Below are 21,234 nucleotides of genomic sequence, written 5' to 3'. Positions count from 1 at the left end.
CTGAGCTCACGTAATGGGAGGAGGAGGAGATGGGAGGAGAGAGGAGGAGGGAAGAGAAAAGGAGGGGGAGGAGAAAGAAGAGGAGGAGCTGGAAGGAGGGAGAAGAAAAGGAGGAGGAGGAGCTGGAAGGAGGGAGGTGGAGGAGAAAGGAGGGAAAAGACAAGTAGAGGAAATGGAAGGAGGGAGGTGGAGGAGAAAGAGGGAGATAGAGGAGGGAAAAGGAAAGGAGGGGGAGGAGAAAGAGGAGGGAGAAGAGCAGGAGGAGCTGGAAGGAGGGAGGTGGAGGAGAAAGGAGGGAAAAGAAAAGTAGAGGAACTGGAAGGAGGGAGGTGGAGGAGAAAGAGGGAGAAGAGGAGATAGAGGAGGGAAAAGGAAAGGAGGGGGAGGAGAAAGAGGAGGGAGAAGAGCAGGAGGAGCTGGAAGGAGGGAGGTGGAGGAGAAAGAGGAGGGAGGAGAGGAGGAAGAGGATGGAGAAAAGGAGGGGTGGAGGAGAAAGAGGAGGGAGGAGAGGAGGAAGAGGATGGAGAAAAGGAGGGGTGGAGGAGAAAGAGGAGGGAGAAGAAAAGGAGGGGGAGGAGGAGATGGAAGGAGAGAGGTGGAGAAAGGAGAGAAGAAAAGGAGGAGGAAGAGATGGAAGGAGGGAGAGGAGAAAGAGGAGAAGAAAAGGAGGAGGAGCTGGAAGGAGGGAGGGGAAGAAGGAAAGGAGAGGGAGGAGAATCTGGAAGAGAGGTGAAGGAGAAAGAGGAGGGAGAGGAAAAGGAGGAGAAAGATTAGGGAGAAGAAAAGGGGGAGGAAGAAAAAGAGGAGGAAAAGGCTGTGGCTCTGGCCTTTTTACCATGCAAACACTTCCAAGAACGCTCCTAGGTCTCCCTGGGGGTCAAGTGCAGGAAAAGCTCCAAGTAAAGTTCAAATCCCTCCCAAGCCGAATGAACAGCATAGCCTTGTCCAGTGTATCTGTGTGCGCGCTCACCTGTCCTTCGTTGTCGAAGACGACGCTACTTGCCGCCGAGACGTTAGCCCGGCTGTAAGGCTGAAAAGCCATGTGCAAGACCGACACCGTCCGCACCGAAGGCTAAACTGCTTTAGTGGCTCTGTTCCCTACCGAGTCTAATGATGAGGACGATGGCATTAATCGGAAGCTTTCTGTGTCCCCACTGAACCGATTACATTCCCGGGTTACTTTTGTCCCTCTGACAACAAGGATGGCGAGACGCTCCTCTGTTGTACTCTCTGGGAGAAGAGGAAATGAGGGCTCGGTCGGGGAAGGCCTCTTGGAGATGTGTTTTCAATTAGGCTTTGAAGGCGGAGAGAGTCGGATATGAAGAGGGAAGGCATTCCAGGCCAGAGGCGGGACGTAGATGAGGGGTACGCAGAGAGATGGAGGAGACTGAGTTACGGTGAGGCTGACGTTAGAGGAGCAGAGTCTGCGGGCTGGGTCGTAGTAGGAGTAGCGAGGTGGTGAAGGGGGAAGGCGACTGAGTGCTTCAAGGCCAACGGTAAGGAGTTTCTGTTTGACACGGAGGTGGATGGGCAAACACTGGAGGTTCTTGAGGAGTAGGGAAACGTGGCCTGAACGGCTTGGTAGAAAAATGATCTGGTAGCAGAGTGAAGTATGGACTGGAGTGGGGAGAGACAGGAGGCTGGGAGGTCAGCAAGGTGGTTGATCCGGTAATCGAGGTGGGATAGGATAAGTGATTGTAGCAGTTTGGAGGAAGATGAAAGGGTGGGTTTTAAAGTTGTTGTTCTGGACCGACAGAATTTGCGGACATTACGTGGGTTGAATGAGAGAGTTAAGTTGAGGATGACGCCAAGGTTACGGGGCTTGAGAGATTAGGGAGGATGGTGGTGCTGTCTACAGTGATGGGCAAGTCACGGGGAGGACAGAGGGAATATGAGTTCTTTTGAAGTGATTCGGAGCTGTAGGTGACAAAGTTTTTATCACGAGCTCCTAATGTACACTGAACGCTTCTGTTCAATTCTCCATGCTTTTAAGCCCAACAAGCTTTCTTCCTCAATTTCTACAAAGTTTAGAAAGCAAAAGTTTTATCATTTATTTCTACATTTCGCCATGTTTTCCTATGGGTTATTTCTAAAGGCACTGCTTCCTGCTGACCAAAAATTTTCTCAAATCCACCATATCATTTCTCAATATGTGACTTTATTTGGGCGGTGCTGAGCCAGCTGGTGACTACCTTAACTCTTTCATCCTAGAAGCTTTAAGTACTTCGCAAACATTACATCTATTACACATTGCAAGTATCATCTCCTTGATCAATAGGATATGGATAAAAGTTTCACCCAATTTAACTCAGTTCCCACTCCCCATTTCCCTTTGGAAAATCGGGGCTAAATTTGAAAAAAAAAAATTCAAAGTGGTACATTTCCGCTACCAAACTGGCCTTAAATTGTTCTCCCTCCTACTCAGACTGTAGGAGGGAGGATATACTCCATGTGGTAGGGGGACTGTGTCCGACATGATTAATCTGTATCTACCCCAGCGATTAGTGCCTGACACATAAAAAGCACTTATCAAATAGCATAATAAACCCACCTAATTCTTCCCTAACCAATGTAAAATAATTTACTGCATTTCTGTGATTTTCACCATCTCCACTCACTAATAAACTCAAGTATTTTGGATCGTGATATTTGGAAGGTTTAATCATTTTTAAATGGATCGTATTTGTGTGTGTGTGTGTGTGTTGTTTTTCTGGGGCTTTTCCCATTTCTTAAAGCTGTAAAGAGTCTGGAATTTCCTTGGGTAACTGGCCCGTGGTCAGTTTTTACTTTGCCTGGTCAAGCCTCCGTACTCTTCTTGCTCTGAAACACAGCCCTCATCTCAAAACCAAGATTTGACTATCGTTCAGCTTTGGATTGATACCGGAATCCGATACCCTAAATTAAGCAAGGTTACCTTAATGCTGCTGTATGCCGACAGCTATGTTGTTGACTATCTGTGTCATTTGCAAATGTCAAAAAGGAAGAATATTACCCAAGAAGCACTTGCCGTGAAGATGCTGTGGGTAAATCTTAAAAATGAACACTGTGATAAAACCTCAAATGCATAAAAAAAATTAAACCCTACCTTTACTGGAATATAAATAAAACCAGATCACCCAAAAATATTTTTTTGAACCACAGAATACAAAAAACTATATTCTATCATGTACGTCGATTCCTTAAAAGTTCAAAACGGTCACACAAATGAAGCACAAACTACTAAAGTTTGTTTTTAATTTATAATTTCAAATAGGGCTGTAACAGAGTAAAGTGTTTTACTTACATAAGGCATTAGGATAACTCCTTTAACAAGAGAATCAGTCTCCCTACAAGATGATATTCCAACACTTTGGTGTTACCTTTTGCAAGATAATGTGTAACGTTTAGTAAAGCTGTGTGTCTTGGCTTGCATGTTACCTTACAAGTACTCTGATTTTAAGGAACAAAACTGTTTTAAAAAAATAGGTTTCTAGAATACCCTAATTTGAATGTTCTAAAGAACAAAGCAGAATAAGTAAGGTCTATTACCACACTGATAAACATTCATGCACCACTTGATTCTAGTCCTCAAATTTTAAAATGTCAACACTCTCAACTAAATATGATTCTCTAAACCTTAAGGGCTTTGCAATCCACGAGCAACGGTGTAGAAGTGTTCTGGTGTTTCGGATTAGGAGAGGAGATCTACTTTTTCATGAAAATCCATCATGATCACACGGTGATAATAAGAGACGTTCTATGAGGTCCCTCCTGGAGAGATTTTTGGAATACATTTACAATCCTATAATTATTGTAATAAAGGTTATCCTACAAGGACATGATAGCAGACTCTCTCTCCCGGAGAGATATTTGGAACTCATTGACAACCCTATAATGATTGTTCCAGAAATCATCCTACGAGGACGACAGTAGAATCATCCTTCGGGAGAGACTCCTTTGAACAAATGTGTAATCCTGTAATTGAATGTCATGCTTTCTTTTAAGACCCGTTCTGGGCAAAATGGGAATGATGAGGGAAGAGAATAAAAAACGACGACGACAAAAAAGTTGGAGGTCAAAATTCTGCGGTTAGCTTTAAGTGGAGTAGTTGATAACTTTCCATTCTGAACCTTTACACAGTGAATGCCAGACCTTCAATCATGAGCTACTTACCTTCCAAAATTTCTTGGGAGCTCCTATTTCACATTATATTATCTGAGCAACTGCTTCCTGAGTTTTTCATTACTGCCTTGAATTAATAAATACATTCTAAAACACAAATGTCAGGACAAATCATCTCATACAGGTTGCCACGGTTTGACAATTGAGTTCTGTAGCAATCTTTAGTCATCTACGAATGTTAATCTTCCAGGACCTTCATTCCTCATCCACCTCCTATATCTCTTCCACCGAGGGTCATTGGCCAGCTTCTTCTTTAGTTCTTCCTCTTGCTCCTGCTTGTAGACCTAAATGTGTAAAATACGTAGACTGATTTAATTAAAGGATGAGTGAGCCACAAGTCTCTTCATGAGACGATGAGAACAGAACTCCTCATCTCATCATCCCACTCAAACCCTGCCCTCCCCGACTTTCCCATCGCTGTAGACACCACCACCGCCACCCTCCCCGTCTCGCACGCCCAAAACCTCGGAGTTATCTTCAACTCATCCCTCTCATTCAACCCATTTATCTAGTGTCACCAGATCCTGTTGGTTCAACCCTTGCAACTGCTAAAATCCACCCTTTCCTCTCCATCCAAGCTGCTAGCCACATTAATTAGAGAAGTAGCGTGGCTCAGTGGAAAGAGCCCGGGCTTGGGAGTCAGAGGTCGTGGGTTCTAATCCCGGCTCTGTCCCTTATCAGCTGTGTGACTTCGGGCCAGTCACGTCACTTCTCCGTGCCTCAGTTCCCTCATCTGCAAAATGGGGATTAAGTCTGTGAGCCCCACGTGGGACAACCTGATCACCTGGTATCTACCCCAGCGCTTGGAACAGTGCTTGGCTCGTAGTCAGCGCTTAACAGATACCATCGTTATTAATCCAAGCACTTACCCTAGCCTGCCTTGATTACTATATATCAGCCTCCTTGCTGACCTCCCTGCCTCCTGTCTCTCCCCACTTAAGTACACACTTCACTCTACTGCTCCCTGATTTCCTTCAAACGTATTTATTGAGCGCTTACATTCCCTGCCCACAACCACCTTACAGTTCAGAGGGGGAGACAGACTGCTTCATCCCCCTTCTCAGCCCCACGGCACTTATGTCCCTATCCGTAATTTATGGACATAAGTGCCGTGGGGCTGAGAAGGGGGACGAATAAAGGAAGCAAATCAGGGTGACGCAGAAAGGAGTGGAAGAAAAGGAGAAAAGGGTTGGTCGAGATGTACTTTCAATAAGGCTTTGAAGGGGGAGAGAGTAACTGCCTGTCAGATATGAAGCGGGAGGGTGTTCCAGGCCAGAGGCAGGACGTGGGCAAGAGGTCGGCGGCGAGAGACGAGATCGAGGTAGACAAAAATCGACAACCCAGTCCGCACACTCCGCTCCTCTAACACCAACCCACTCACTGTACCTCAATCTCCCCTCTCTCGCTACTGACCCCTTGCCCAAGTCCCTCCTCCGGCCTGAAATGAACTCCCTCTTCACATCTGACAGACGATCACTCTCCCCACCTTCAAAACCTTATAGAAAGCACATCTCCTCCAAGAAGCCCTCCCTGACTAAGCCTTCATTTCCTCTCCTCTCGCTCCCTTCTGCATCGGCCTTGCACCCTTTCTCCTCCCCTCTCTCAGCCCCTAGTACGTATGTGCATATTCGTTCATTTATTTTTCTTCTTCATGTCTGTCTCCCCCTGTAGACTGTAAGCTCGTTGTGGGCAGGGAATGTGCCTGCTATATTGTTATATTGAACTCTCCCCAGCACTTAGTTTAGGGCTCTGCACACGGTAAGCGTTCAATAAATAGGACTGGCTGACTGCAGTACATTCAGTAAGAGCTCGATAAATACGATTGATTGAAAAGTCCAAAACAGGCCTGGGAGTTGGAGGACCTGGGTTCTAATCCTAGCACCGCCACCAGACTGCTGTGTGGCCTTGAGCAAGTGACTTAACTTCTCTGTGCCTCAGTTACTTCATCTCTAAAATGGGGATGAAGACTGAGAACCCTATGTGGGACAGGGACTGTGTCTCACCCAATTATCTTGTATCTTCCCCAGTGCTTAGTACAGTGCCTGGCACATACTATTTAAAAAAAAAAATAGGGCAAGGGGGAAACCTCTCCTTGACGTCTCATATCTGAAAAGTTGGTCTGAAAATCTGGCTGTCTAAATATGCATAGATGAGAACTTGCTGTAGTATGACATTTAAAAGGATCCATTCATCTCTCTGCGCTTAAAAATAACATCTGAGATTCAATTTTCCAGTCACTGAAATAACATTAACTCTAGATGTATAGTCGTCCTTATATTATTATTAATAATAATAATAATAATGGTATTTGTTAAGCACGTACTATGTGCTGTAGTAAGCACTGGGTAAGCAAATGGGGTTGGACACAGTCCCTGTCCCCCTTAGGGCTCACGGTCTCAATCCTCAGTTTCCAGATGAGGTACCTGAGGCCCAGAGAAGTGAAGTGACTTACCCAAGGTCACACAGCAGACAAGTGGCGGAGCCGGGATTAGAACCCATGACCTACGGACTCCCAGGCCCGTGCTCTGGGCACCACCCCGTGCTCCTTCATGTTTAAAGAGCACACCACTGATGGTGAAATTCACCTATGTACACATGTGTGGCCAGTAAAGGACCCACAGTTCCAGCCCCACTGAACACCAGACTGTCTCTTTGCTGTGTTGTCTTGCTTAATGTTTGCACAGCCGGGACCAGGACTAGAAGATAAACCACAGGTGAAGTCTCATTATAACTAATACCATAAGGAACTCTCAGACAAAATTTTTGATGCTGGCCGGGGTTACGATACACTCTTATTATAATCAACCCAAACCCTTTTGTTAATGGGACTTATTAAGTCTTTACTAACTTGGGCCAGACACTGTATTAAGCGCTGAGATAGACACAAGATAATCAGGTTGGACACAGTCCCTGTCCCACATGGGGCTCACAGTCCAAGTCGGGGGGAGAGGGCCTCATCTGTACCCCATTTTACAGATGTCATAACAGACCCTGAGCAGTTAAGCGACTCGCCCAGGGTCGCGCGGCAAACAAGAGGCAGAGCCGGCCGGTTCTCTGCCTCCCAGGCCTGTGTTCTTTCTATTACGCCATACTGCTTTCCCAGAATATTCTTCTGCATTTTTTTTTTTTTTAAAGAACACCTCTAAAACCAGGACACCTTGCCCACAATCATCACTCATCCTTTTTTGACTTATACCTAAGGCCTGTAGAGGTAGGGAAAATGCTGCTCTACCTTGGAGACGAGTCACAGGCAGACCATTCCCCAGGGAAAGAAACCCAGTCTAGTCTCCTCTACCTAACTGGAAATCGGCTGCGTGAGGCAAAGGAGCCAAATTAGGAGGAGAGACAGTCGGGCAAATGCTTAAAGACATTTTTTAGCTGTTCTTCAGAGGCAATTTAATTTGGAATACGAAGTCATCTTATCAATTGAACTGCATCATGCTATTAGTGAATAAAAAAGAAAGCTTAAGAACTAGTCTGAGGGCCCTGCCGTGTGACACGGGGCAAGAACAATGGTGGACTTGCGGGAAAAGAGAAGAGAGCCAGTTCTCTCCCGGCCCCTCTCTGCTGCTCCTAGACGGTGAGCTCGTTTTAGGCAGGGAAAGTGTCTACTAACTGTTCTACCGTACTCTCCCCAGTGCTCAGCACACTGTGAGCACTCAATCCATACCACTGACTGGCAGCCCAATATCCCTACTGCACTGACAGAGTAGGTAACGGACGGTAGGAAACTGCAGGATCCTCTCGGCAGAAGAACTGGAACTGGTCTTTCGGAACGTACGATGAAATTTAAGGGACTACATACCAAATGTCAGTTTAGCTTACCTATTTCTCCTCAAAAGCAGCGTATTAACGCAATGACAAAAATCAGCTTTAAAGCAGTCCAACTGCTTAGGGAAAAACATAGTAGAGGCGATCCTGGAAATTCTACAGAAGCCGTGTGTAAAGCACCAAGGATAGAGGCCCGCCTGACCTGACCCTGCCATCCAGTTCCCAAAACATGGTTCCTGACACTTGCTTTACGGATATTACTGTTTCAACTAGGCCCAGTTTAGCATCTCCATGGCTCAGGGAAGCGGGAGGGTTGGGGTCGGGGGCACGTGCATGCTAGGATTAAGGGCATACTGTTTCCCCCACATGCACAAAGTGTGACATGTCTCCACGACCATCAGAACACGCACAACTTTACAGCCCAGATGAACTTCCGATCGCGTACGCAGTTCAAGTTCCCAGAGCCTAGCAGGTCCTTCAAAGATGCCTGATAATTTTTCAACTGTGGCTTTACACCACAACCACTAATCCTTACACTGTATAAAAACAGAAAAAGAAAACCCCTTTCTAGGAAAGAGGATCATAATTCATTTTCAGGAAAAGAGACGGTCAACAACTCACCTCATAGTTCTCTCGTATCCACAGCTTTCGTTCCAGAAAAGTTTCTTTCTGACTATCTTCTAGACTGTCAAATTGAGAGCTTGACATTTTCATATATTTACGTATGATATACAGCCTCTCTTCCTCTCCATACTCTTGTCCTTTGATGTTAAAACGGTAAATCCACTGACAATACCAGCTAATGTACATACACAAGTGAAAAGGAGCTAAAATAATTTGGAACAGTAGAATGTCACATATTTTAGGCTTCTGATAGCCTCCCTTTATATCTATTTTATTTTTTATAATATTTTTGATGATGTTTTCCTCCTCTTCTCGGATTTCCTCCTTGGACCGTCTGTTTTTCCCTTTTTCTTTGCCCCTGTTGAGCAATCCTTGTTGCCTGGCAATTTCAGTGGCTTGAATACGATACTTTGGCATTGTGGCTAAGTAGTTGATGGCTTCATTATAACTACTCCACCAGCTGAAAAACTAGAACGCACAACAGAGAAAAAGTCATTTTTATTTCCAATCTGAGAGCAAAGGCAAAAAATAACGGGACACCTCTGGCAAGCACGTTTACCAAATCAATCCAATTTGGTGTTTCGATTTTCTAGAAGAGGATTCAACTCGCAATAAACGAGAAACCGAAGCGGCTAAAAATAATCTTAACCAGATGAAATCTGTTGAAACTGGACTCTTCAGAGGGGCACAGATTCCCTTAAGTTTTTCTTGTATTTTTCAACCTGGCATCAAAGCTTCTGGTACACGCACACAAAAATCAGTTACGAGAAATGGGCCTTTTCCCGATCGTTTTGGGCATCTAAGAGTCAGGGGCACCTGGGTCCCTCTTTGTGTGGGGTCTTGAGGGATGGGATCTAAAAGAAAGGATCCCTTGGCTAACAACCCTGGGCATTAGAAGCAACTGTATCTGAGTGCCTATTTTATGCAGGGCCCCTTACTAGGGTAAGATACGAGACCCCAGAAAACCTCTTTTCCCGGCAACGAGTGGCCCGAAGGGAATGACTTCGGAAAACCAGCTTAACCTACGCTATGATTTCCTACTGAGGAAAATAACTGAACAACGTATACTGCTTACAACCCTACGTCCCAAATTTTAACTAGCCAGTCTACACTATCCTAGTACCTTCATCAATGTACCCATCTGGATCTTTTCCCTGCTCTGTCATTATCGTGTGACAGAACCAAGTTGGAAACTTGCTCGTTCCAGCTCAAGCCAGCTCATTCCAGTCATAAATGACATTTTGGGTAGTCTTAGTCTGGACAGTAATGCTGGTGATGGCACAAGGAATATGTACACTAAGATTTTTTTTACCTAAAGATGACATGTTAGAATAGTGGCTGGCACATAGTAAGCGCTTAACCAATACCCTAAGGATTATTATCCAAATTTTGTGATTTCCCCTAAAATCTCCCCTTCAACTCTCCAGTCCCACCCATCTCAACTATCTCATCCCTCGCCGCAGTACCTCAAAATGAGACCTCTCATCTCTTAAAATCCCCCCCCCCCCCACCCGACACCTCCGACCCCATCCCGTCGTACCTTATCACTTGCCCACTCTCTTCTTTTTTTTAATGGTACTTGTTAAGCGCTTACTATATACCAGGCACTGTAGTCATACAAGGTTGGACACAGTTCATGTCCCATATAGGGCTCACAGTCTTAATCCCCCTTTTTCAGATGAGGTAACTGAGGCCCAGAGAAGTCAAGTAACTCGCCCAAAGGTCACACAGCAGACAAGAGGTGGAGCCCAGACTCCACCAGACTCCCAGGCCTGTGCTCTATCCAGTCTCCCCCATCTTCCCTCCCTGACCGCCATCTGCAACCCTCTGTGGAGTGGTTGGAAGCCAGATCTCAAGGGGTTAAGGAGAGAATCGGAGAAGTGGAGCCTGCGGGTGTAAATAAAAGTCCATGTCTTCAAAGCACACCATGGTATTTTCCTCTTCTTTTAGAAACATTAGTTCTACAGATACTCTTTTTCGATGAATAATCACTCAGTGGTATTTACTGAGCATTTACCGTACAATGTAACGGAGTTGGTAGACACGTTCCCTGCCCACAAGGGGCTTGCGGTCTACAGGGGCAGACGAGCGTTAAAATAAATTAGAAGTGCTGAGTGGCCGAGGACGGGATGAAGAAAAGTACATATCTAAGTGCAAGGGCGAGGCAGAAGGAAGAGGGAGGAGGGGAAAGGAGGGCTCGGTCGGGGAAGGCCTCTTGGAGATGTGATTTTTAAGAAGACTTTGAAGGCGGTCTGTCGGATAATAAGTGGGAGGGGGTTCCAGGCCGGAGGGAGGATGTGGGTCGATGGGTGGGGACTCTGGTCCTCCTTAATACACGTTTTCGCTCCTTCTTTTAGACTAGGGAGCAGCGCGGCCTAACGGGTGTAAGCTCCCCGTGAGCAGGGAGTGTGTTCACCCACTCCGTCGTATCGTATTCTCCCACTGGCTTAGTACAGTGCTCGTCCCAGTGAGTGCTCAATCAACACCACCGATTGATTCAAAGAACCCAGGACTGAGCAATAGAGTGAAGCCTGGAGTGGGGTAATGCTCTCCGAGAGTGACGCACGCTCAGTCGAAGTCTGGCCATGGACTCGGGTATTCGGTGCGACGGCGACGTGTCCCAAGAGGACTGTTTGCTGAACAGACGACCAGGAAACTGTCGCTAGAGCTTTCCAGTTAGGTGAAGTGGTGGATAATAGGGCCTTGACCGTCTAGCAGGGAGGCAGACCACTTGTGAAACATTAGGAGTAGATAACTGCCCCATTCCAGACATTTGAGAGGCACCTGTTTCTGAGGAGAGGTATAAGGCTCCACTTCAGGCAGCCAGCTGGACTTTGTGAGAGGGAGGGAATAGAAAGACCAAGTACATGTAAGGATGTAGGTCAAACTGAACTTTCACTCTTCTGACGCTTCATTCCCAAATGTCAGTTCTTCCCCGGCCCTTTAGAACGTGAAGGGAAGTGTACAACCTACGTGGATCTGACAATAGCAAGAATTCTAGAGGCAGACCCTAAATGGAATCGTTTTAATGCTACATCTTCATTCTAAACTAAGAATCGAAGAATCACAAAATGAGTTTAATTCAGCTACTGAAGGTGTTTCTCTCAACAAATGGGGCCAGAGTTGAATTCTTTTAAATTGTTTAAAAAAAAAAAAACAAACCCAAAAACCCAAAACCCAGATCGGTTAACAGGGTGACCTCTCCTTTCACCAATTTCTCTGTAGTGCAAGACCTGAACCAGCAAATTTGTTCTGTAATTCCTGTAATTTCTCCACTTAGTTCCTTTTCGTGAAATGGAAATGCATTTCATAAACATCAGATTCCACAGGCTCTAAAAATCTATTTTGTTTAAGTTTGCGAGATTAAATCCAAACCGAAAGGCTAGAATGCATTTCTTGTGTAATTTAAATTAAGGTAAAACTGTGATGATATTTACCGGTAAAATCATGTACTTAAAAACATTTTTTTGGTCCAACCAGTCATATTTATTGAGCACTTACTGCAGGGAGAGCACTGTATTGAGAGCTTGGGAGAGTACAGCAGAATTGGTAGATACGTTCCCTGCCCGCAATGAGCTTACAGTCTAGATGGGGAGACAGATACTAAGTTACAGAGAGGTACATAAGTGCTGTGGAGCTGAGGGTGGAGGGAATAGAGGGAGGAAATCCAAGGGCAAGGATGAAAGGGAAAAAGAACAGGAGAAATGAGAGTTCATTCAGGGAAGGCCTCCTGGCTTTGAAGGTGGGGAGACCGGTGGTCTGTAAAGATATGAAGGGGGAGGGAATGCCAGGCCAGAGGTAGGACGCGGCCAAGAGGCTGGCGGCGAGATACAAAAGAGCTAGATACTGTGAGTGGGTCGGCATTAGAGGAGCGAAGTGGGAATGCTGGATCGTAGTAGGAGATCAGAGAGGTAAGATAAGAGGGGGCAAAGTGGTCGAGTGCTTTAAAGCCAATGACAAGGAGTTCCCGTTGGATGTGGAGGTGGATGGGCAACCACTGGAAGTTCTCGAGGAGTGGGAAAACATGGACTGAACTTTTAAAAAAAAAAAAATAAAAAAAAAGATCCAGGCAGCAGAGTGAAGTGTGGACTGGAGTGGGGAGAGTCAGGAGGCTGGGAGGTCGGCAAGCGGGCCGATGCAAGTCAAGGCAAAAGAGGATAGTGCTCGCATCAAAAGAGTAGCGGTTTGGATGGAGAGAAAAGGGTGGATTTTACCGACGTCGCAAAGGTTGGGCCGACGGGATTCAGTGATAGATTGGATATGTGGGTTGAATGAGGGAGAGGAGTCAAGGGTAATACCAAGTTTATGCGCTTGTGAGTCAGGAAGGATGGCGGTGCTGTCTACAATGACGGGAAAGTCAGGGGAGAGCAGGGTTTGGGCGGGAAGATAAGGAGCTCTGTTTTGAACACGTTAACTTTGAGATGTCAGCAGCACATCCAGGTAGAGATGTCTTGAAGGCAGGAGGAAACGTGAGACTGCAGAGGAAGCCAGGACTGGAGACGCAGATTTGGAATCACCCGCACAGAGTTGGTAGTTGAAGCCACGGGAGCGAATCGGTTCTCCAAGGGCGTGGATGACGACGGAGAAGAGAGGGGGACCTAGAACTGAGCCTTGAGAGGGATTCCCACGGTTAAGGGGTGGGAGGCAGAGGAGGAGCCCGCAGAAGAGATCGAGAATGAGCAGCCACAGAGACTGGAGGAGAACCGGCTGAGGACGGTGTCAGTGAAGGCAAAGTTGGACAATGCTTCCAGGAGAAGCAGGTCGCCGACAGCGAAGGCAGCCGAGAGGTCGAGGAGGATTAGGCTGGAGTGGAGGCCACTGGATTTGGCAAGGAAGTCACCGGTGACCTTTGAGAGGGTATTTTCCATGGGGTGAAAAGGGGGGCGGGGAGGGAGTCAGATCGGAGGGGGTCAAGGAGAGAACTGGAGGAGAGGAAGTGGGGGCAGTGGGTGTGGATAACTTGCTCAAGGAGTTTGGAGAGGAATGGGAGGAGGGAGATGAGGCAATAACTGGAAAGGGCTGAGGGGTCAAGGGAGGGTTTTTTCGGTTTGGGAGTAGATACCTAAATCTGAAAGCAGTGGGGAAAGACCACTGGAGAGCAAACAGGTGAAGATGACAGGGAGGGAAGACGGGAGAGGGGCAAGAGTTTCGATACGGTGCCAAGGGATGGTGTTAAAGGCCCAGGCGGAAGGGGTAGATTTGGAGGAGGGAGGTGTCTTTTTGAGATACTGCTGGGAAAGAAGGGAGAGTTGAAAAAGGGACAGGAAGAGGGAGGGATTGGAGAAGAGGAGACTTAAGGGAGATCACATCTGAGGGTTTCAACTGTTATTAATAAAGTACGGGGCCAGGTCGATAGGGACAAGAAAGGGGAGGGAGGGAGGGGACAGCGGGTCTGAGGAGGGAATTAAGCATCTGAGACAACCGGCGCGGACAACGGACATGGGAGTCAATAAGGATTGAGAAATAATGTTGCCGGGCGGAGGGGAGGGCAGAGTTAAAGCAGATGAAGATGGATTTGTGATGGACGAGGTCCGCCTGCTATCTGGCTTTTCACAGCGGCGCTCTGCGGCTCGCACACGGGCGTGAAGGAGGCAGACTGCGGAGGTGATCCAAGGCTGGGGTTTAGTGTTACGACATCAACAGAGGGATAGGGAAGCGAGTGAATTCGGGAGAAAGGGCCGTGTTGAGGGTGTCGACCTGTGCATCGAGGGAAGGTGGTTTGGGTTATGGAGACTAAATGGGGCATGATGATTTTAGAAAAACTGGTGTGGTTCAGAAGGTTAGAGATAGATCTGCAGGGAGGGGGAGTGTGGAAGAGAAGGCAGGCGAGGAGGTTGTGTTGTCAAGGACGCTTAAAAATGTAAAGCAAAAGAACCCAGTTTTAGTGATGACACAAAAAAAAACACGTAGGTACTACATATTACTACTAATCAGAAGACAAAATCTTTAAAAAATTATAACGTCTATCTCATAAAAAGGTAAGATTCATTAAAAAACCATTGAAAAGCCAAGGGTAGGGCTTTAGCAAACCCCTGACCTCTCAAATATTAACCTGCACTTTAGCAAAGAATTTTAAATCCAGCTATAAAATAGTTTGAAAAATCATCGGCATAGAAAGGACGCTTCAACCCTTCTGTTGACAAACTGTTCTATGTATATTTTATTCACTTAAACTAGATTGTTTTCCCTAAAAGACCAGTGGCCCTTATCAGAAGCAAATAATCTGGAAAGCCCTCCTGTAACAGGAAATGAATCTAAAACAAGAGATGGTCCACTAAGAGGTTACCAGCTAAAACGCGGTAAATGAGAATGGAAAGAGACTGATGTATGTATCCAAAACTTGGATGTCAAAAAGGTTTCCCTTCTCTCCCCTGCCCCACAAACCCCTTAAATCACATTTTACTGTTTTCTTAGACTTGGATGTTAAGCCCGGGCGAGGCGGGGGCAGGAGGGTTGAAAAGGGAGGTGATACGATTTGGTAAAAATGAGGAGAAAAAGTTAAGGGGGAGCTGAGTGACAAAAGGGAATGGAGAAATCACGGGACAGAGGCTGGAAAGTAATTCCACAACCAGCTCTTCTCTGTGATTCCCAGATCCGTTCTTCCCTGGGCCGAGGGTGCGCCAGAGAAGGCTCAAGGGAAGAGGCTCGGTCAGAAATCGATTCACTAACACGACTTCCAAGCGCTTAGTACAGTGTTCTGCACATAGTAAGCGCTCAATAAATACTAACTGAATGAATGAAGAGAAGAATCAGCAGCTTCTCTCATTGCATCCCAGCCCGCTCGACGGATTCCTCTCAACTCTCCTCTCCACCTGCCTCTCTGTACACTCTCTCCTCCAACAGGCATCGCAGAGCCACTCTCCACACCTCTTAGATTGTGAGCCCAGTGTGGAACGGGGGCCGTCTCTGACCCGACCGTCTCGTGTCCCCCACAGGGCCTCTCTTAGCACGTAATAAGCGCTTAATAAAAGTGACGACGGACCGCCGGCAGGTCGTACTTCGTTAGAGCCAAAGCGTGGGCAGCGACAGGCGGCAGATCCGCTCATCCTCCTGTCACTGGCCCTCAATCTGTTCCGTTTCTGCTTCTCATCCTAAGGGCCCCTGAAGTTTCCTTAAGTTTCACTGAGAAACCAGTGGGAAAAAATAAATACGATCAGAAGATGATCGAAAGCAGAAAAGCGAACCTCTGCCTCGCTTCACGGGGAGGCGACGGAACCCGTCATCCACGGACCTGTAATATTTGCCTTTCTTCCAGTTGACCAAGGCAGGATTTAACGACATCAAGTACTACGTCGACACAATGTAGAAAAGACATTATACCTGAAATACCGAAACGGCACACACTGTGACCAGAATCACGATTCTGACATCCACCTTGGGGGCTAACCGCCTACTGTAATAGTGATAATAATGACTGTAGTATTCCTCTGGGTGATCCAGCATGTAGTCGTAATCCTTGCGTGTTTCTTCATCCTGAAAAATCGAGAAAATTCCAAAATGCACAGGTTCAGATTCCCCATGAGCTAATGTATTTCATTCAAAGCGTTTGGCCCGGCCTAAATTCTAGAGAAAACAACGATCTAAAACTGAGTTTCGGAAAGAAGCGCTCCGGTCATCTCTAAGCGCCAAATCTCTGTCCTGCCTGACTTTACTTCCACCTTCGGAGGTTTTCTCTACTTCGTGTATTCGGGATCATATGCCGTATAAAGAAGATAAATGGGACGGGCTTTTTGGCAGGGTGGTAGGGGAAGGGGGTCTGGTTTTCAAGCCAAAGAATGGGGAGAATCACCCAAGATCTATGAACTCCAGGTACCTCAATATTCTTGTGACAGTGAGTTACCCTTCTCTCTAAGAGGGGTCTCAAGTCAATGAGGTAAAATCATCACAGCTAGACGTCTTCCTACGGTTCCTAGAAACCCTGCTCCACCAAGAGTTTGAGGTTTCCTTCCTCTCTGCTCTTCGTGCCCCTCGTCTTCCCACTCAATAAAAGGAATTTTCTGTACCGAGCCAATACTGAACTCTGAACTGTTTACATTTGTACCTCGGTGTAGGTGTCCAATCTCTTTAACCTCATGAATCCTCAAATGTTACTCATTAATATCTCCATTGTAAATGGACTCGACTCTTCTCAACTGCATGCGCTCTAAAGACACGTAGATTCAAATTTCATAGGGCAGCACTTTGGTTTGGATCAACAGGAGCGTTGGACTTGGCTTGAAATGAGGAATGTTTTTCCCTCCGAAACGTGGCCCTGGATAGGGAGTGTTTTTAAAACCTTAAAAACGAGGCTGTGCAGGGAGAAAACGCCCCTAGGTGCCTGACGCTCCGCGGCTGGCGGAAGCGGACAGATATCCGTTAAATACTTTGAAGCCGGCTCACCCCCCCCCCCCCCCGCTAAATCTCAACCGCCATAATTACAGCCCTACGGTTGTACTTCTTGGCAGACGTCGGCGTATTTCGGAAACAAAAACTCCAAAGAGAATGTATTTGAGCAATTGGAAAGGGCCACGTTAGCAAAAGTTGTGTCTGCAAGAAGTGCTGATGCTGTGAATCTCTCAGAGGAAGTTTCCCTCGCCAACAGTCGGGGTTAAGTTCCTCAAAGTCCCAGGAGTTGGCCAAACCATGATCGATTAGACTCCACAGTACAGAGAATATATGATGCCTGTAAAGTGCCTCGGGCCACTTAAACACGCTAAGCGGCATTTATTGAGCACCTGTTGGGTGCAGAGCAATAGGCTACTCTACTACAACTATCAGGCCCCGGGAGGAATGGTCCGGCGTCGGGCCTAGTTAAATAAACTTACCCTTTAGCCGGATACGCTTCGAGTTTGGCCCAGTTAAGTAAACTCACCCTTTAGCCGGATAATCTTCGACCGGAGTCAGGCAGAGACCACAGATACCTCCGTTTCTGGCCGAATTTACTCCCTACGGTGTTTAGTTTAGAGGTGCTGCTGCCCTGAGACCTGCAGCTGAGGAAGTCACTGAGGGTAGAGGAGCAGCGTGGCAGAGTGGATAGAGCCCGGGTCTGGGAGTCAGAAGGGCACGGGTTCTAATCCCGGCTCCGCCGCTTGTCTGCTGCGTGACCTCGGGCGAGTCACTTCCTCGCTCTGGGCCTCAGTGACCTCGGCTGTAAAACGGGGATAGAGACCGTGAGCCTGATGTAGGGCGGGGACAGGGTCCGACCCGATTGGCTCGTATCCACCCCGGCGCTTATTACGGTGCCCGGCACAGAGTGAGCGCTTAGCGGATACCATAACGATAAAAACTCAAGCAAACGACCATACTTCCCAACTGCCGTTTCCATCAAGGACCTGATAAATTCAAGTGCAGCGGAAAGAGGATCTCTTAAGGGAGTCCCTCCTACCTGGCCCCCGAGCCCCAAGTGGGCCAGAGACCGTGTCCTCCCTGATCGTCCGGCGTCTACCCCGGCGTTTTGAACAGCGCTCGACCCACCGTAGGTGCTCAACGAAGACCGTTAGCATTACAAAATGTAGTGTTGGGAGGACGTGAAACCAAAGCAGTGAAATTGCGGGGAACAGATTGTTTTCACTCAGCTTCTTCCTCAATCCGGGGCTAACAGTGCCGCGGTGCTTAGAACGGTGTCTGGCACCCAGTGAGCATTTAGCCAATATCCTAATTACTACCATTATTATTATTAGAGGATGTAGGGTAGGAAAGGCGTAAAATAAAAGGAACGAAATTAAGGGGAACAGACCGCTCTTAGCAGCTTTTTCCGCAATCCGGGGCTAGGGACGGCGTCCGACCCGATTTGCTCGTATCCACCCCAGTGGCACATAGATACCATAGATATGGTATTAATAAATACCATTATTATTATTATTATTAGAACCGTGCCTGGAACATAGTAAGCACCTAATAGATACCATAATTATTATCAGAACGGTGCCTGCTTCAAAGAAAGCAATTAACAAAAACCATAACTACTTGTCTACTTGTTTTGTTTTGTTGTGTCTCCCCCCTTCTAGTCCGTGAGCCCGTTGCCGGGGAGGGATTGCCTCTCTCTGTTGCCGAATTGTACTTTCCAAGCACTCAGTACAGCGCTCTGTACACAGTAAGCGCTCAATAGATACGATCGAAGAACGGAAAGCATTATTATTATTAGAGGATGTAGGGTTGGAAGGGCGTAAAATAAAAGGAAAGAAATTAAGGGGAATAGTCGTTTTTTTTAGCAATTTTTTTCCTCCAGCCGGGGACACAGAACGAGGCTGCCCCTTCTCTCGGAAAGGTGGGTGCAGATTTTCTCCTCCTGGAGTCGGGGGGACAAAAAAAAGAGTGTGAAGCAAGGGACCCATTCCTCAAATGCGGGACAACCAAAACTGAAGCTAGATGATAATGACGACGGTATTTAAGCGTTTACTATGTGCCAAGCTCTGTTCTAAACGCAAGGGTAGACACAAGGTGAGTTGGACACAGATAATGCGAGAAGATAACAGTAACAATAATAACAATGGCATTTAAGTGCTTACTACGTGCCAGACGTTGAATTAAGTGCTGGGGGGCGGGGGATACAAGCAAATGGGGTTGGACGCAGTCCCGGCCCCACCTAGGGCTGGCAGTCTCAATCCCCATTTTCCAGATGAGGTCACTGAGGCCCAGAGAAGTGAAATGACTTGCCCAAGGTCACACGGCAGACAAGTGGCGGGGGTGGGATTAGAGTTGTGGGCAGGGAATGTGTCCATCTACCGTAGCATCGTCCTCCCCCAAGCGCTTAGCACAGTGCTCCATCAACACGATTAATAATAATTAGAGGAAACAGCAGCGTGCCTTAGTGGCAAGAGCACGGGCTTGGGAGTCACTTGGCTGCTGGGTGACCTTGGGCAAGCCGCTTAACTTCTCTGGGCCTCAGTTCCCTCATCTGTAAAACGGGGATGAAGACTGGGAGCCCCACGGGGACAACCTGATGCCCCTGTGTCTACCCCAGCACTTAGAACCGTCTCTGTTGCCGAACTGTACGTTCCAAGCGCTCAGTACAGTGCTCTGCATCCAGTAAGCGCCCAATAAATCCGACTGAACCCGTCGCGGGAAGGGATTGTCTATCTGTTGCCAAATTGTGCTTTCTAAGCGCTTAGTACAGCGCTCCGCACACAGTAAGCGCTCAATAAATACAACTGAATGAATGAACTGGGCCCATTGTTGGGTAGGGATTGTCTCTGTGGCTGCACTGTACCTTCCAAGCGCCTAGTACAGTGCTCTGCACACAGTAAGCGCCCAATAAACCCGACTGAACGGTTGAGCCCGCTGTGGGCAGGGATCGTCTCTCTCTAGTCCAAGCGTTTAGTACAGTGCTGTGCACATAGGAAGCGCTCAATAGATCCGATTGAAGCCGTTGCGGGCAGGGACCGTCTCTGTTGCCGCATTGTACGTTCCTAGCGCTTAGTAAAGTGCTCTGCACATAGTAAGCGCTCAATACATCCGACTGAACCCGTTGTGGGCAGGGCCCGTCTCTGTGGCCGCACTGTGCGTTCCAAGCGCTTAGTAGGGAAGCAGCGCAGGGGCTTGGGAGTCCGAGGCGGTGGGTTCGAATCCCGACTCCGCCGCTTGCCAGCTGGGGGACTTCGGCACTTGACTTCTCTGGGCCTCCGTGACCTCCTCTGGAAAAGGGGGATGAGGACCGGGCCAACCCGATCACCTTCTCTCCCCCAGCGCTTAGAACAGTGCTCGGCCCATCGGAATAATAATAATTGATAATGTCGGGATTTGTTAAGCGCTTACTCTGTGCAGAGCACTGTTCTAAGCGCTGGGGGAGATAGAGAGTAATCAGGTCGTCCCACGTGAGGCTCACAGTTAATCCCCATTTTACAGATGAGGGAACGGAGAGGGTTTAACCAAAATCCCCCCGCCCTCCCCCGGCCGCGCCTTCACCTTGAGCGTCTCGTAAGCGGTGGCCACCAGCAGAAAGGCGTCCTGGGCGGCCTGGAGGGTGTCGCCTCCGCCGGCGGCTGCGGCGGGCCGGTAGCGATCCGGGTGGTAGCGGAGGGCGAGCTGGCGGTAGGCGCGGGCGATCTCCGCCTTGCTGGCGTCCCGGCCGACCCCCAGCACGTCGTAACAGACGCGGGCGCCGCAGTACAGCCCCTCCACCAGAGCCCCCGCCGGCCCGGCCAGCAGCAGCGACAGCAAAAACGGGAAAAACGGCGAAGACGGCAGCGGCCGCCGCCGCCTCGCCCTCAGCTCCGCCGCCGCCGCCTCCATCTCCCTGCCAGCCGCCGCCGCGTCGCGCCCCGATGACGTCATCAACCGCCGCCCGGCGCCGCGTCCCCCCCCCCGCCCCGTCTCCTGGGCAACGGTTGCTACCGGGGACTCTTAACCCGATCCGGCCGCCTCCCGTCCCCCGCCGCCATTCATTCATTCATTCATTCATTCATTCCAGAGTATTTATTAATAATAATAATAACTTACTAAGCGCTGACAATCTGATGACCGTGCATCTACCGCAGCGCTTAGAACAGGGCTCTGCACGTAGTAAGCGCTTAACAAAATACCATGATTATTATTAATGTTGGTATTTGTTAAGCGCCTACTATGTGCAGACCCCTGTTCTAAGCGCTAAATTATGGTATTTGTTAAACGCCTACTACGTGCAGAGCCCTGTTCTAAGCGCTGGGGGAGATACAGGGTCATCGGGTTGTCCCACGTGAGGCTCCCAGTCTTCATCCCCAT

At 48.0% G+C, this 21,234-nt stretch overlaps 1 protein-coding gene across 2 annotated transcripts; it reads right to left on the bottom strand.

Annotated features, from left to right (window-relative positions):
- Positions 1–3,217: 3,217 nt before the first annotated feature.
- DNAJC25 (DnaJ heat shock protein family (Hsp40) member C25) lies at positions 3,218–20,808 on the bottom strand. Of its 2 annotated transcripts, NM_001205038.2 has the most exons (4): positions 20,440–20,808; positions 15,877–16,029; positions 8,554–9,024; positions 4,323–4,445 (listed from the first exon to the last, which is right to left on the bottom strand). In NM_001205038.2, the coding sequence occupies exons 1-4, from the start codon at positions 20,806–20,808 to the stop codon at positions 4,323–4,325; spliced, it is 1,116 nt and encodes a 371-aa protein (NP_001191967.2). The 2 variants fall into 2 exon arrangements, with proteins under 2 accessions (XP_039766526.1, NP_001191967.2); XM_039910592.1 differs by lacking the exon at positions 15,877–16,029 and having other exon boundaries at positions 3,218–4,445; positions 20,440–20,770.
- Between the last annotated feature and the right edge of the window lie 426 nt (positions 20,809–21,234).

Source organism: Ornithorhynchus anatinus, chromosome X3, assembly GCF_004115215.2.
Source record: "Ornithorhynchus anatinus isolate Pmale09 chromosome X3, mOrnAna1.pri.v4, whole genome shotgun sequence".
In the NCBI taxonomy this organism is placed as follows: Eukaryota; Metazoa; Chordata; class Mammalia; order Monotremata; family Ornithorhynchidae; genus Ornithorhynchus; species Ornithorhynchus anatinus.
The sequence above is the reverse complement of the archived record's forward strand: the minus strand, read 5'-3'. Positions and strand labels throughout refer to the sequence as shown.

Coding starts and splice junctions, on each gene's coding strand:
- DNAJC25 (NM_001205038.2), bottom strand. CDS start 20,808: ATGACGTCATCGGGGCGCGACGCGGCGGCGGCTGGCAGGGAGATGGAG. Junction 16,030..20,439: donor CCGCTTACGAGACGCTCAAG/GTGAAGGCGCGG, acceptor TCGATTTTTCAG/GATGAAGAAACACGCAAGGA. Junction 4,446..8,553: donor GGATACGAGAGAACTATGAG/GTGAGTTGTTGA, acceptor TTACACATTTAG/GTCTACAAGCAGGAGCAAGA.